We start from the raw sequence: 15,334 nt of genomic DNA, 5'->3' as shown, positions 1-15,334 counted from the left end.
GCATGCGGTGGGATAGGGTTGGGGAGGTGATGAGCGGTGGGGCTCGGATGAACGGTTCAGCCTGGCCTGACGTCCCTGTCCGGCCCCCAGGGGAGCCCCATCGACAGGCTGCTGGGAAACCTGAGTAGCTTTGTCGAAGGCCTGGACACCCGCAGTAATGTCAAGGTCAGTGGCTGGGGCCGGGGGGACTCCAGTGTGGGGATTTTCCCATCATGGGGCCCATCAGCCTCGTGCCACATATTCCAATCCCCAGGAGCCAGTCTGAGAAGGCCCAGAGAGCGGGGAGGGGAACTGGGTGTCAGGACTCCTGGGTTCTATTCCTGGCCCTCGGGGGGGCAGAGGGGTCTGGGGGTTGGAGCCAGGGGGTCCTGGGCCCTATTCTTGGCCCTGGAAGCGGTTGGGGTTTGGCAGTCAGAGCCAGGGGGTCCTGGGCCTTGGGGGTTCGGGCCCCAGCTGTGCGGTGGGGGTGAGCTCGGTGCTGAGCGTTGTTGTTGTGCTGCCCTGTGGCCGCAGGTCTGGTTCAACAACAAGGGCTGGCACGCCGCCGTGTCCTTCGCCAACGTGGTGAACAACGGGCTGCTGCGGGCCAGCCTGCCCGAGGGCACGGAGCCCTGGCGCTACGGCATCACGGCCATCAACCACCCCCTGAACCTCACCAAGGAGCAGCTCTCGGAGGCCGCGCTGTGCGTACGGGGCTCACCGAGGGGCCGGGGCTCAGGCCAGGCGGCTGTTTCATCTTCCTCTCCCCTCCCCATGGCAGGATGGCCACCTCGGTGGATGTGCTGGTCTCCATCTGCGTGATGTTTGCCATGTCCTTCGTCCCCGCCAGCTTCGTCCTCTTCCTCATCGAGGAGCGAGTCAGCAAGGCCAAACACCTGCACTTCGTCAGCGGCATGAAACCCAGCGTCTACTGGCTGGGCAACTTTGCCTGGGACATGGTGTGTGGCGAGCTGGAGGGTGGCAGGTTTATGTAGCAGAGGAGGGGTCCCAGAGAAGCTTGGGGAGCTGGGCTATAGCTCCTCGGCACAGGGGCAGCTGGTGGGGTTCACAGGCAGGTTCTCCCCAGCAGGCAGGGGTCAGCCCCATTACTCCACACACCTGGGCAGGTTGGCGGCAGTGGGGGTTGAACCCGGGTCCTCGCCACAGACACGCCTGAGCTCCGCTGCCTGAGTGGAAAGGGAGGAGTCCTCTGGCAAGGCCACGATGGACTCCCCAACCTCCGGGGGCCCAGTCACCAGGAGCCGAGACCAGCCCAAGGCGGGGCTCACAGCTGGGCGACAGAGAGGCCCTGGGCTAGGGTGGGGTGGTGGGGGTTGGCTGGTGTGCATTGAGCACAGCACATGGTCAGAGGTGGGCGTGGGTTGCAGTGCTGAGGACCCAGCCTCGGGCCTGACCCAGTTAGAACCCCTCTCACCCACACGCGACCTCGACTGGGTCCTACCCTCTGTTTCTCCCCACAGTGTAACTACCTGGTCCCAGCTGGGCTGGTCGTCCTCATCTTCCTCTGCTTCCAGCAGAAGTCCTACGTGTCCTCGGCCAACCTGCCTGCCCTGGTGCTGCTGCTGTTCCTCTACGGGTTAGGCCCTGCGCCGTGACGGGCCCTGACCACTGGGGAGAAGCTTCATTGCGCAGTCAGGGGGCGGGGGGGCTCTGAGCCTGCTTTGTCAACCGGGGCAAGGAGGGTTCTGGGAAATCCTGGGGGACGGACCGAAAGCCAGGCCAGAGGGAGAAGGAGGCAGCTGGCCCAGCCTGGAGATTCGGCCCAAGCAAGCGTCTGTGGTTATTCCGTCACGGGGGCCTGGGACCAGCCACTAGGGAGAGGCTGAAACCTGCACTCCCTCACTGGGAGTTTGCCTGGTAGGCAGGGGTGGGAAAAGTCACCAAGAAGTTACTTGAGTAGAAGTGTGCTTGCTTGCACTTATGGGTACTTGAGTACAATAAAGATGTGACGTGTGTGCTTTTACTCAGTAGTTTTCCAGAGGGATGCCGGTGACTTGTACTTAAGTACCGCCCCCCTCCAGCAGCTCTACTTTTAGTCAAGTAACTTTTTGGGGTCCTTTTTCCCACCTCTGCTGGCAGGTCTGTCAGTGTGGGTTATAGTGGGCAGCCCTGCCTCGTGGGCCAGAACTCCAGCTGCAGCTTGGCCCACGCTGGCTGGAACAGGAGGCTCTGTAGGGCGCTGGCGTCTTGTTTGTGGTGTGGGCCTGTGTCCTTGATGCAGGGCCTGGCACTGCCTTTTGGGTTTGCCTCAGCTCTGTTCCTCTTCCAACCCACAGCTGGTCCATCACACCACTGATGTACCCGGCCTCCTTCCTCTTCAGCATCCCCAGCACGGCCTACGTGGTGCTGACCTGCGTCAACCTCTTCATCGGCATCAACGGCAGCATGGCCACCTTTGTGCTGGAGCTCTTCACCGACCAGGTGAGCCCTGCACCCTGGGGGCTTCCCTGGCCCCCTCAGGGCAGGCTGCATGGAGGGGATGGGGTCCCAGCCCAAGGTTAACCAGCAGGCCCCACCCTTAGCCTGGTGTCTGCCATGAGATGAGCTCAGTTCCCTGGAGGGAAGGTGGGGGGCAGAAGAGGACCCCCAGTGGGAAGGCGAGGGGAGCCCCAGGCTTGAGTTGAGGGGGGTCACCACGCTGGGGCTGTGCCCTGAGATGGAGCCTTTTGTTCCCCCGCCGCATCCCCCCCGGGTAGAAGCTGAACAACATCAACCGCATCCTGAAGAAGGTTTTCCTCATCTTCCCACACTTCTGCCTGGGCCGGGGCCTCATCGACATGGTGAAGAACCAGGCCATGGCCGATGCTTTTGAGAGGTTCGGTGAGTCGCCAGAGCCCGGCGTCTCGGTGCTGCATGTCCCCCCTGCCCAGCCCTGCGGCGCGCCTGGACTCAGTGTGAATGGGAACCCTGCAGCGCTCTCCTCAGGAGTGTGTGTCTCTGGCTAGTGCTTAGTCCGGCCCAGCACCATGATAGCCGATCTCCTGCAGCGCATCACTTCTGTCCTGTTCCCCACCTTCCCTACCCCGCCCCGTTCATTCTCCTCCTCCCCTGCAGGAGACAAGCGTTTCGTGTCACCGCTGTGCTGGGAGCTGGTGGGGAAGAACATGTGCGCCATGGCTCTGGAGGGCTTTGTCTTCTTCCTCCTCACCGTCCTGCTGCAGTACGGGTTCTTCATCAAACTCCGGTGAGGAGCCGGTGGGGGTGTGGCAGGAGGAGCAGTCGGGGGGGGCTGGGGTAGGAATCCAGCTCCAGCCAAACCCCTCGGCCTTCCTCTGCCATAACGGCAACTGCTGAGAGGAGCCCAGGGCTGGGGTGAGCCCTTTGGTCAGCTGTCCCTTTTACCACACTCCGGCTGCGTGTCCACTACAAAAGTTAGTTCGAAGTTCAGCTTCAAAGTAGAGCATCTCACACACCCTCCATTGAAGGAAGGCACTACGCCATTCCCGGGAATGGAGAAAGGACTGGCAGGTTAACTTCAAATTAAGGGAAAATGTGTGTAGACTCTCTGCCGGCTACTTTGAAGTAGTGCTTAACTTCGACGTGAACTTTGAAGTTAGTTCCTGGTGTAGACGCACCCTCTCAGTCATTGGGGTGGGGGCCGGGTTGGCAGACTTGACATCTCAGTGACGTGACTGGGGAGGGGCTGAGATACTGCCAGGATTCGCTCCAATTTTTCCCAGCCATGGTCAGAATGAATTTTGTTGCATGTGTGGATGGGCACCACCCACAGAAATACACGCTGCTGGCTGTGGGGGCTCTGCTGACCAGCTGTGCAGAATCCAAATCTCTCCTGGCTGGCTGCCCAAGTGCTCAGCGTGCAAGGAACACCGGATAGCTCCCCTGCTTGTTGCATCTGTGTGCCCATCCAGGCCGCTCTGTGCCAAATGGGCATGGGTGTGACTTTACCCACATCGGACAAAAATGTTCCAAAGTCCCGCAGGCTCCTTCTGTGCTGCAGCTGGGGGTGCGGCTTGTAGGGATGTACCCGGGCTTGCTTTAATCTGGCCAGCTCGCCAAAAGGAGCCATGAAGGCACGAGGGCGTAGCCGTGAGCAGTGGCTGCATGAGCTTACCTGAACCCCTGGGTGCATTCTTCTGTTGCATTTCTGCTGTCTTTTTGGCGAGGTAGCTAGTGCAGCTCTGGTTTCACGAGCAGCCCCTCGGCTGCTGTGGTGTTATGCCCTAAGTGATTTAGGTGCTTAGGTCCCCAGCACGCTCCCCGGTGTGCTTGCATGGTTGGAGTTATATCTGAGCCTGCTCACGTGGGGCTGTCTCTGCATCCGGAACCAGACTAGACCAGCAGTTCTCATGTCTTATCGTGATCAGACCCTGTCCTGTCCTGCTGGGGTCTAGCTAGGACCCCTCCCATTTTGCAAACTGGGACCCTAACATCTGGTTGCAGCCCCCTGGGGCAAGAACCTCCGAGATTGCAGCGCAGTTGATGGGTTCTCCGAGCTCCCTACATCCCATGGCAGCTGTGCAAACCACCCCGCTTGTCCTAGCAGGACATCTGCCTCCATTCTCCTGGTTTGAACTGTTCCCCCTTCTTCCCTTCAGGCCCTTTGCCGTTAAACTCCCCCCTCTAGGGGAGGAGGATGAGGACGTGGCCAGGGAGCGCGAGAAGATCACAAGCGGGACACGTCAGGGAGACGTCCTGGTGCTGCGTGACCTGACCAAGGTGCAGAGGCGACGGGTGGAGCTGGGCAGTGACCTTGCTCCCAGGACAGCCTCTTCCTCGCCTGGGGGCTGTGGGGAATCTATTCACCATCATCTGCCTCCTGCTGTCACCTGAGGCGATTCCTTGGGCCACGTTTTGCTGTTTTATGGAAAAATGTGATGAGTCTCCAACCAGTTTTGGGGGCAAACTTCTCACTTTTTTGGCAGCTTTTCAAATGCCGACGAATCTCCGGTTTGGCCCCGTTCTTGGCCATGGGCCAGACCCCTTTGATTGGACTATATCTCCCATAAGGCATCACCATCCCTCCCCACCGTTTGAAAGGGCCCTTGGGGAGTCCTTTTGGGTGTATCATGGGAGTTACAGTCCAGCCAGTGTGATGCCTCCAACCCATAACAAATGGGGAGATGAGGCATTGATCTTAACTGTTCCCACTCTAAAGAGGGATCTTGGAGGCATTGCAGATAGTTCTCTAAAAACATCCAGGCAGCGGCAGGCAAAGAAGCCAAACAGAATGCTGGGAATCACGAAGAAAAGAAGAGATAATAAGACAGAGAACATCTTACTGCTGCCATGTAAATCCCTAGGATGCCCACCTCTTGAATATGGGGTGCAGGTGTGGTCACCCCATCTCAGAAAAGATCTCTTGGGATAGGAAGCGGTTCAGAAAAGGGCGACCCGAAGGATCAGGGGCATGGAACGGCTTCTGTGTGAGGGACTCATCAGCTTGGAAAAGAGACAACTCAGAGGGGGATAAGTCTGGGGACAATGAAATGTGGAAGGGTGCGGAGGGAGCGAATCAGGAAAAGTTCTTTACTTGTTCCCATAACGCACAAACTTGAGGTCAGCAAATGAAATGACCAGGAAGCAGGTTTAACCCAGAAGCAAGGAAGTTCTTCCCCCAGCTCACAGCCGGCCTGTGGAACCCCTCCCCAGAGGGTGTTGTGAGGCCAAGACTGTAACAGGGCTCAAAGAAACAGCTCGATACAGTCGTGGAGGAGAGAGCCACCGAGAGCCGGGACGAGGAGGGATGGTGTCCCCAGCCTCTGGGGAAGCTGGGAATGGGTAACAAGGGAGGGATCGCTCAATGATTCCCTGTTCCATTCCCTCCCTCGGGGGCACCTGGCACTGGCCACTGGCAGAAGACCGGACACTGGGCTAGCTGGACCTTTGCTCTGAGCCAGGCTGGCCGGTCTTGTGGTGTTAAGTACAAGTCCCATGAGCTCTAATGCAGCCGCCCGAGTTTCCCCTTGGGCACGGCCACGTCCCGTCAGTATGTTCAGTTGCTCACAGACCCAGCGTCCTGTCAAAACATGGTTCTGGTGATGCATTTTCAATCCACCCTGCCCTGTAATCACTGGGCAACGAACCCCTGCAGCCAGCCACTGGGACCTGGCAGTGCAGCAGGAGGAGGTGGGGTTCCGGGCCTTCCCCGCTGGGGGGGCGGGTCACAGCAGACAGGCTGCAGCAGGCGCTTGGCTGGGGCAGAAGGGGATCCAGCACATGCACATGGCCGAGCCCTCTTCCCACATGCTCCAGGCCTCGGGAGTGCGGGCGGCTCTGAAGCTCTCACTCCGTCTTCTCTCCCAGGTGTACCAGATGAGGAGGAAGCCGGCTGTGGACCGCCTGTGCGTGGGAATCCCACCGGGGGAGGTAAGGCAGCTTTGGGGGCCGGGCGCAGAGCTCTGGGCTGTGGCTGGGACTCGGAGGGAGGGAGGTAGGGTGGCTGGGCAGCTCTGATCTGTGGAGCAAGAGTTGGAAGAGGGTCGTGCTTGCAGCACAATGGGGGACGCAGCTGGCTCAGGCCCAGGTCACAGTTGTGGCCCCAGGTGCAGGGGGTGAGTGAGTATGTCCCAAGGAGGATGCGGTGACAGGCCCCACGGATCCAGGGCCTGCGCCCCAGCTAGCGTTCCCTGGAAGCCGAGCGTTCGGGCGGCCGCCCAGGAGAGATGCAGGTGCCGCCCAGCTGATTAGCAGAGCGCCCCCCAGCCAGCAGCCTGTGTGTCAATGGGTGGTGCACATCCGCACATGCCTGGGTGCACATCACAAAAATTATTCTGCCTGCAGCTGCCAGTGCTGGCCAGGCTGATTCACTGCCATGGCCTCGGGGAGGGACAGGGACGTGCAAGCAACAGCCTCTCCTGAGCAGCACCTTGGCTCCCCCGGAGCCTCCTGAGGTGCATGGCTGTGACACTCTCACTGGGCCCTGGGCATGGGTCCCCTTGGCAGGGTGCGGGGCGTAGGGGGCGGTTTGCCTTTAACCCTGTGGCGGGTCCCTGCACAGTGTTTCGGTCTCCTGGGAGTGAACGGTGCTGGAAAGACTTCCACCTTCAAAATGCTGACGGGGGACACCGGGGTGAGCCTAGGAGACGCCTGCCTGAAGGGGCACAGGTGAGTGGGGGGGCAGGTGAGTGCCAAGAAGTTGATGGGCGGGGGCAGGGGCAGGCCTCAATGAATGGGATGAGTGTGTTAGAGGAAAGTGGGGGCAGGGGGTGCCTGGCTTGGGGTGGGTGGGAAACTGCAGAGAGGGGAGTTGCAGGGGAGCAGGGGAGCGGCACTGTGTGGACGGTGGGGGGCGTCTGTGTGTGGTGGAGGTGTGGGGCGGGGGGACGGCAGGTCACACTAGCACGAGAAGTGAGTTTTACACACACACACACACACACACACACACACACACACACACACACACACACACACACACACACACACACACACACACACACACTCTCTCCTTCCCTCAGGTGCTCTGCAGGGCTCTGGCAGCCCTGGGGGGCCGTTCTCCTGCCCTCTCACTGGAGCACAGTGGGTAGCGCTGCAGGACACCTCCCATCCCTGGGGTTTGGTTTCCCCTCTCGGCTCTGGGCCGCCCCCTGCGGCTGGTCGGCTCCCCGGGCTCAGCTGTGGGATGCTCCCAGCGGCTGATCGGTTTCTGTCTTCTCAGCGTGCTCAGCAACCTGCAGTCAGTCCATCAGCACATGGGCTACTGCCCCCAGTTCGATGCCATCAACCCCCTGCTGACGGGCCGGGAGCACCTTGAGTTCTACTGCCACCTGCGGGGCGTCCCTGCGGAGGAGACGCCCAGGGTAAGAACTCTCCCTCCCCCGGCGGACCCCAGAGCAGGCGAGCTGCCTGCCGGCTCCTGAGCCTCTGTGCTCCCCTCTCTGCAGGTGGCACAGTGGGGGATCTCCAAGCTGGGCCTGGCACAATACGCTGACCGACCCGCCGGCGGCTACAGCGGGGGAAACAAGCGCAAGCTCTCCACTGCCATCGCCCTGCTCGGGGCCCCGCCCGTCATCTTCCTGGTCAGTGCAGCCGGGCAGCAGTGGGCACGTGGCAATTACTCTCCCAGTGCCTGTGAGTGAGCACCGGGTCAGCTCCCACCAGCCTCAGGGGACGGGGGAAGGCCATTCATTTGCAGTTATCTGCACGTGCCAGCCCCAGCCCCGTTAGCTGACGTGGGTAGTTAACGTAAGAACACGGGGATTTAGTAACTGCCCCCCCGTCTGTTCCCTCGAATCTTTTCCATCCACGAGCGGAATAAATTTTGTGTTGTGCACCAAGGCATGTCCTGATGTGCACCACCCATAGAAACATACACTGCCCCCAATGGCTGCTCAGCTAACCGGCTGAGCGGCATTGGAATCGCACCTGGGAGGCTGCCCAAGTGCTCAGTTTCCAGGGAATGGGGGCTCTCTGCCTGGGCCCAGGTATGGAGGGAGCACTTACCCAAACCCCTCCAGGCTGTTTGCCCAGGGACTGTGCAGCGCCACAGCTGTTAGGCCCGGTCCTTGTTACACCGTGTCAGCCATGGGCGCACCACCTGCCCCTTGCTGCAGCCAGAGTGGCCTGCAGGAGGCTTCATGCCAAACCCGCTGCCTTCCCCTCGCACCGCGCCTTTGGCCCGGATGTGGCCAGCGCTGACCCGAAGCGGCTTTCGGGGCCCGTTGCAGGATGAGCCGACCACAGGCATGGACCCGCGAGCCAGGCGGTTCCTGTGGAATTGTATCCTCAGTGTGATCAAAGAGGGCAGGTCCGTCGTGCTCACCTCCCACAGGTAAGGGAAACACCTGGCCGGGCCCAGGGGCTGAGCTGCTGGCTCCTCCGTTCCTCCTGTCCCACTAACAGCGTCAGACACGGGGCGGGGGGGGTCTGTAACTCACGGGGAGCTGTGGCTCCCTCGCTTGGCAGTGACTCCCTCTGTGCCCTGCACATAGCTGGCAGCAGAGCTTGAAGCGGGGGGGAGGGGCCGGGAAGCCAGCACCGCCCCCGATCGGTGGCTGAGCCAGGGGTTTGCAACAGGAGGTGCTGCTGTGCCCCCCGCATGCTCTCTGGCAGGGTGAGCAGCGACCCTGCCCAGCTCCCCCTGCGGACCAGCCCCCACGGCCTGTGGCAGCCCCTGGGGTCAGCAGGGCTACAGCTTACCCCAGCTGAGAGCCCGTTTCAGCCCCTCCCCTGTGGCTCGGGTTGGGGAGGGCTGTCGGGCAGGGGGGATGCAGAGCTCAGGGGGCGCTCACGCCATCCCCTCTTCCCCGGGAGCAGCATGGAGGAGTGCGAAGCCCTGTGCACCCGCATGGCCATCATGGTGAACGGCCGGTTCCGCTGCCTCGGGAGCGTGCAGCACCTGAAGAACAGGTAACCCTGGGCAGCAGGGCCACGGTGGCTTCCTGCGGTTCTCCAGCTCCCCATCATGTAGGTCACGTCTGGGGAGGGGATCGAGAGAGGCCGGCTGGGACCGTGTTGCTGAGCAGGGCAGGGAGACCCCCTCCTGCACCAGCCTAACCCAAGCTCTGCAGGAAACGCAGCGCAAGCGGATCACCTGCTCGGGCCAGGCCTGGGGAGGTTGCAGAGTTACCTGAGTGGGGAGGGAGGCTGAGGCAGGGAAGGATGCAGGCTGGAGATCCCTCTGCAGGCAGCTGGCTGTCCCAGCACTTTGTCACTGGCCAGGGGTGGGGCAGAAGGTGCCTCACCTCTAAGTTGCCGGTTCAAATCCAGCCCAAAGCTGTAGTCTTACTGCCCTTGGGCAGCCAGTGTAATGAGTCTGTGGGGGGGTCTCAGCCCAGTCCCCCAGAGCTGTGTTTCTAAACTTTCGGAGACCACGGCACCCCAGCCAATAATATTTTCAACGCGGGACACCGATGCAAACTGCCTTCCCAAAAAAAAAAAAATTGTCATCCAGCCAGAAATAAAGCAAACAAACCGCACAGCCCCACAGCAGCACACACAGCAAAGCCAAGCTGCTGTGATTTAATGGGGTATCGCAGCAGTGAGGAAGGAAGAGCGGATCTGGTTTTAATAGCAGAAGATACAGACCACCAGCCTGTTCTTGCAAACGCACGTGGCATTCAAGGAGCACTGCCCTAGAGGCCCTGAGCGGGAGCCACCCCCATAGGTATCCGCACAGAGGGTCGCCACCCACGGATGCACTGGGATTAGCCAGGGAATGAACTGGCACCAAGTCAGGGCTGAGACACCGGGGCGGGGCAGGGAATTCCCTGGTGTGAGGCTGAAGCAGAGGATTTCAGGAAGGGGAGCTGTGGCTGCCTCTCCTTTCCCAGCGCACCTGCTCTCTTCCCTGGCTGGGTAAGGCTGACTGACCTCTCCCAGGGCTGGAGCTCTCAGAGCTCCCCTGGAGCCGCTCTGCGGAGCTGTGAGCCCCCCTTGCTCTGTGCTGCGGTGCACCCAGCGGGTCCAAGCACACATCTGCTGTTTGCCGTAGGTTCGGGGACGGCTACACCATCACCCTGCGGGTGTCCGGCCCCTGCCCGGACCTGCGGCCCCTGGAGACGTTCATCCGGGACTCCTTCCCCGGCATCGTCCTCAAAGAGCGGCACCACTGCATGCTGCAGTACCAGCTGCCCTCTCGCAGCTGCTCCCTGGCCAAGATCTTCAGCATCTTGTCCGCTCACAGGGGCAGCTACCGCATCGAGGACTACTCCGTATCCCAAACCACCCTGGAGCAGGTGGGGCTGGGGCTGGCTCGCGGCCCCTCTCCTCCAGCCTTGGGGCATTGCCCCCCTGTGCACGGGGCTGGATGTTGCCTAGGGACAGTCCCCTAACCCCCCGAGGTGCCAGCTGGCACAGGGAGAGTGTCCAGCGAGCAGCTGTGATGCACCCCAGCATTGCCTCGCCCGCAGCTGCCCTTCGCAGAGCGTCGGGCAGGATGTGGCCCATTGATCCAGCCCTGTGGGACCCTGAGGCAGGCTCCCTGCGGGCTGCGAAGCCAGGATTCCCGGACTGGCTGGTGGTTCCCTCCATGGGCCTCTCGGCACAGCCAGCCCCTTGGCGGGAGGGAAGGGAGAACTTTGTGCTGCCCGCCGATGCCCAGCCCAATCACTGCTTCTCCCATTGGCTGGAAACTGGCCAATGGGAGCTGCGATCATTGGACTGGGGGCGGGGTCAGCGCACAGTGTCATTCCCGTGCCCTGACCCCCGAGCGTGGTGCAGGGAGGCACAAGGAGGGAGCAGCCAGCTGTTCCGCACAGGGACCTGGCTCGGGGCGGGGCCTTGGGCAGAAGGGGCGGGGTTGCTGGCAGCCTCCGTCACCCTGCCCTGCAGAGTGGCACAATGCACCCTGCCGGGGCCTCTGGTGGCCATTTCAATGGCCTGAGGTGCCAGCTGCTGCCCCAGGGCAGCTGCTCCTCTTGTCTCCCTCTGGCCCGTCAGCAGGGCGGGGACAGGGCAGCGGGGTTAAAGCACTGCCGCAGGAGCGTTGTAACACACCTGCGTACGGGCTGGTGCCAACAGCCGCTTACTGGTACGCTCACCAGCCGGCGCCTGTGCTGCGCTGCCGAGAGACGCCCCTTAACCAGCTGGTTGCCCGTCCGCCCGCCGGGTGCCGTTTCCCTCACTGAATTCTCAGGCCCTCGTTCGCATCTGCCTCCGCTGGGAGAGAGGATGTGCAGCGCGAGCCAGACGCTGCTCAATTCACCACTCCCAGGCTGTGCCCACGAGGTAGGCCTGCCCGACTCTTTCCTTCATCCCTTCCCCGCCAGGTGTTTGTCCATTTCGCCAAGGAGCAGAGCGAGGAGGAGCCCTTGCTGGACTCAGCGACCCCGTCGGACCCTGAGCCGCCTGGCCGCTGGAAGAGGATCACTCGCTTCCTGGAGGATGACAGCTACCGGGAGAGTGCTGTCTGAGACCTCCTCCAGCAGCGTGAGCACCAGGCTGCCTCTCGCTTGCAGCAAGGAACGGGGGAATGCAAGCTCTGCCTGCCCCCAAGCCTGGATCAGTAAGACACCCTTTGGGAGCAGAGGGCCCTTCTGGACACTCCTTGGCCCATGTCCATGGCTGCTGGCGGGAGAGTGACTCAGAGCCCCCTAGCCTGAGTCAGCCGAACAGAGGGGGCAGTGCCAGGCCCCATGCTGGGGTGTGCAGGGCTCACTCCTGGCTCTCCTGCTATTCACAGCCCCCTGCAGGTAGCAAAGGGTTGGCTGGGCCTCCATGTGCTGCCCCCACACTCAGGGCACCAGCGCCCACCTCTGCCCCCGGTTCAAATGCTGGGCACACCTTGCTCCTGGGACCAGCTTCTTGCAGTTGCACGGGGCCCTGCCCCTGTTCTTGCTGGGGCAGGATTTCACCCCTTGTCCTATCCTGCTCTGTGCCCTTCCCCTAGGGTAAGGCCCAGGGGCTTTCTCTGAGATCTACCCCTATTAAACTCAGCTGCCTGGGGCCCAGAGGTCAGGGGTGGGGGCTTGGCTGGACCCTGTGGGGTCTTTGTAAACCCCCTTTCTGTGCATCCTCTGCTGTGAGCTGCTGTTTGGATGTGCTGCCCCCCTCCCCCAGGGAACGCAAGGCCCTCACTGGCTGGGGGGTCTCAGGGATCCCCTCTGCACCTGGGGAGAGTGCTCCCTCTCCCCTGCATCCCCCCAGGGGCCTTGGCTGGGAACTTCTCCATAGCACTCCATCGGCGTGGCCCCCGAGCCCCTTTCTGCGCCCACGGGGGCCTCTACTGGGAACGTCCCCTTGCACGGGTCCTTCCTCCGACTCCGTCTCTCTCCCAGCACGAGGCCCTGAAATGCTGCTCCCCCACCTGCAGCCTGAGGCGGGGAGATCGATGCGTCCGTAGGCTCCCCAGCTGCCTCCCCCAAGTGGCTTGCAGGCCTGATCTTGGCTCCTGGAGGAACTGGTGGTGAAGGCCCAGCTGGGCAGGCGTTTGTCCCTGATTCCTGGCATCTGCCGTGGTGGGGGCTGGTGCCCTCGTTCAGACAGCCTCCCCCACCTCTCACTTGGGTGCCCACCTCCTCTCCCAGGCTGGTTGCTTTTCACTCCATCCCCTGTGGCTAACGATGCCCTGAGCTCCCTAACAACACCCGGACTTCCACCCCCAAAGGAGGGGTAGCACGCGCCCCTCTCGCCAGGCGCTGGCCTGGGGCAGACTCCGCCCACTCACTCCCAGCCCCGCCCACCGTCCGTGTATTGTCTTATCCCCTTTTAACATGGCTGCTGATGCCGGTGACCACGTTGCCCTGGCAATGGCTGGTGCTTTGTGCCAAGGGTCAAGGCAGTGGCTGCTGAGCATGTACTGCCCCACCTCCACCGACTGTTACAACCCCCCGACCCACCGCCCTGCACAATGCCGGCCCCGGTGCCCAGAGAGCTGTGCTCCTGCGTCCAGGCCCCATCCGCTCTGCCCGGTCCCTCCTGAGCGCAGCCGGGCTGGGCGGTCTCGTCAGTCGTGTTTTCCAGCGTCTCTGGAGATTTGTGTGCAAAACGCAGTGAATTAAATAGACGCACACGGCAACCCTCAGCCTGCGGGTGGAACAGTTCTCTCTGGCCGTCCGCGTTTGTTCTCCAGCTGTTCTGCGTCTCCAGGGCACGGCAGCAGCCCCGGTTCCCCAGTCTCTGAGCAGCTGACAATCTTCAGGGTATTTACTCTCACCAGGCTCCTGCAAGGCCGGGCAGGGTGGGCTGCACCTCTGGCACGGCTGGCCCCTGGCACTGAGTTACAACAGCCACTTGTGCAAGCTGACACGGAGAGCTGGGCCTGGGCCCAGGAGAGTTGGCATCTAGCCACCTGCGGAGTGTTCCTAACCCTCCGCCTGTAGGTTTTAACTACCCTGCAAATAATTCACGGCTCAGGCCCTCTGTTAATTTTCTTTAGTGTACACAAGAGCAAACAGGGGCCCAAGGAGAACCAATTGGCTTGTGGTCACTAGGACAGAACCCAGGAGTCCTGGCTGGTTGCCCGTTTGTAACCAATGGATTCTCTTCTATGCCTGCAGCAAGTTCTGCAGGTTAATTACGCCTCAGGGAGCCGAATCGCTCTGTTTTCTCTGGGTCAGAGGTGGCTCGTCACACCCACATCCTGCTTTGTCCTCGCTGGGCGATGAGGGCACACAGGAGCAGACCATCACGAGTTGGTCTGAGACGGGGGTGTCATCCTCGCTGGACTATCCCCCGGGTGGCTGGAGTGGATGGGCAGGCTGGGGCCAATCGGGGTGTTAGAAATCCAGCTGTCCAGGCATCTTGTGATAGAGGTCTAGAAAATCGTGACTAGGGTGGAGAAAGAATAAGTGTAAGTGGTGTTTGTAAATAGAGGAAAGTAAATAAATTGTCCCCAAACACAAGAAGTAGGGGGTCGCCCAATGAAATTAACAGGCACCAAGTTTAACACAAACCAAGGAAAGTTTTTCTTCACCCCCTGCACAATTTAACTGTAGAACTCTTCACCAAGGGGAGGTGATGAAGGCCCAAGGCTTTCATAGAGTCAGCAAAGGACTAGATAAATTCATGCAGCTTTGGTCCATCAATGGCTTCTTGCCAGGAAGGGAAGGGCGGGTGGCCCTGGCCTCTGTCTGTCAGGAGCTGGAAATGGGTGATGGGATGGATCATGTGTGACTGACTGTTCTGTTCATTCCCTCTGGGGCACTTGGCGCTGGCCACTGCTGGAAGACACTGGGCTAGACGGGCCTTTGGTCTAACCCACTGGGCTAGACGGGCCTTTGGTCTGACCCTATGGCCGCTCTTACGTTGGTGTTAGAGTTTGGGTCTTTCTGGTCATATGGATGTGGGAGCCTGTCTCCTTTGCCACAGCCAGAGGCTCAGAACCCACACCCAGAGCTGGGTGAGACGTGTCTCCTTGGGGCCAGCTTGATCAAGCAACCTCTGCCATCTTCTTCGTCTCTGGCCTGTCTCTTCTCTGGCTCTGCTCCTGGCAGGGCTCGCTGGGTTCTCTTCCAGCAGGGCAGTGCTGCTTGGACAGAGGCCAGAGCAGGTTTGGGTGGCTGAAGGCGAGTCCAGACCCAGCCGCACTCGCTGGAGTCGGAGCTGCCATGGGGCTGTCAGCGATGGCTCTGGGGGCTGGCTGTCTCCCCGGTGTTGCCAGCAGTGGAGCTGGAAGAGAACAGGGGGAGGTGAAGGACTGAAGATGCCATGAATGAGGAGACAGAGGAAGCTGGAGGCCTTGGTCCTCATGGGTTTAACCACCACTTGATTCCCGCCTGGATCTGATCCTTCAGAAAATGGCAGCTGGGCCGGATGCCTGCCTGGCTCAGGTGCCCAGTGCTCTTAGCCTGGGGAATGTGGCCTGTCTTGTTCTTCTGGCTCTGTCTGGGGGTGGGGGGGAAAGGGATCCTGCCAGGGAAGGAAGGTGGTTGCTGGCTTGGCCCCGTCTCATTCTCCTGCAGGGGCCCTTTGCCAAAGCTCACCGCCCGCCTCCCCG

The 15,334-nt window shown here is 61.2% G+C and overlaps 1 protein-coding gene across 2 annotated transcripts in view; it reads left to right on the top strand.

Annotated features, from left to right (window-relative positions):
- ABCA7 (ATP binding cassette subfamily A member 7) overlaps positions 1-13,420 on the top strand; it is a 45,629-nt gene extending 32,209 nt beyond the window's left edge. The window contains exons 36-51 of one of the 2 annotated variants that reach the window (XM_074978051.1): positions 91-165; positions 514-683; positions 761-938; positions 1,461-1,576; positions 2,277-2,421; positions 2,697-2,820; positions 3,055-3,184; positions 4,557-4,677; positions 6,265-6,327; positions 6,959-7,065; positions 7,616-7,757; positions 7,842-7,976; positions 8,625-8,728; positions 9,214-9,306; positions 10,391-10,634; positions 11,667-11,948. In XM_074978051.1, the coding sequence (XP_074834152.1) occupies positions 91-165; positions 514-683; positions 761-938; positions 1,461-1,576; positions 2,277-2,421; positions 2,697-2,820; positions 3,055-3,184; positions 4,557-4,677; positions 6,265-6,327; positions 6,959-7,065; positions 7,616-7,757; positions 7,842-7,976; positions 8,625-8,728; positions 9,214-9,306; positions 10,391-10,634; positions 11,667-11,810 (2,091 nt within the window). In that variant the 3' untranslated portion in view covers positions 11,811-11,948. Of the gene's footprint in view, positions 1-90; positions 166-513; positions 684-760; positions 939-1,460; positions 1,577-2,276; positions 2,422-2,696; positions 2,821-3,054; positions 3,185-4,556; positions 4,678-6,264; positions 6,328-6,958; positions 7,066-7,615; positions 7,758-7,841; positions 7,977-8,624; positions 8,729-9,213; positions 9,307-10,390; positions 10,635-11,666 lie in introns of both variants that reach the window. The other variant, XM_074978052.1, reaches the window with a different exon arrangement.
- The last annotated feature ends 1,914 nt before the right edge of the window (positions 13,421-15,334 follow it).

The sequence above is a fragment of the Carettochelys insculpta genome, chromosome 27 (assembly GCF_033958435.1).
Source record: "Carettochelys insculpta isolate YL-2023 chromosome 27, ASM3395843v1, whole genome shotgun sequence".
Lineage (NCBI taxonomy): Eukaryota > Metazoa > Chordata > Testudines > Carettochelyidae > Carettochelys > Carettochelys insculpta.
This window is presented reverse-complemented; position numbering and strand designations above follow the sequence as displayed.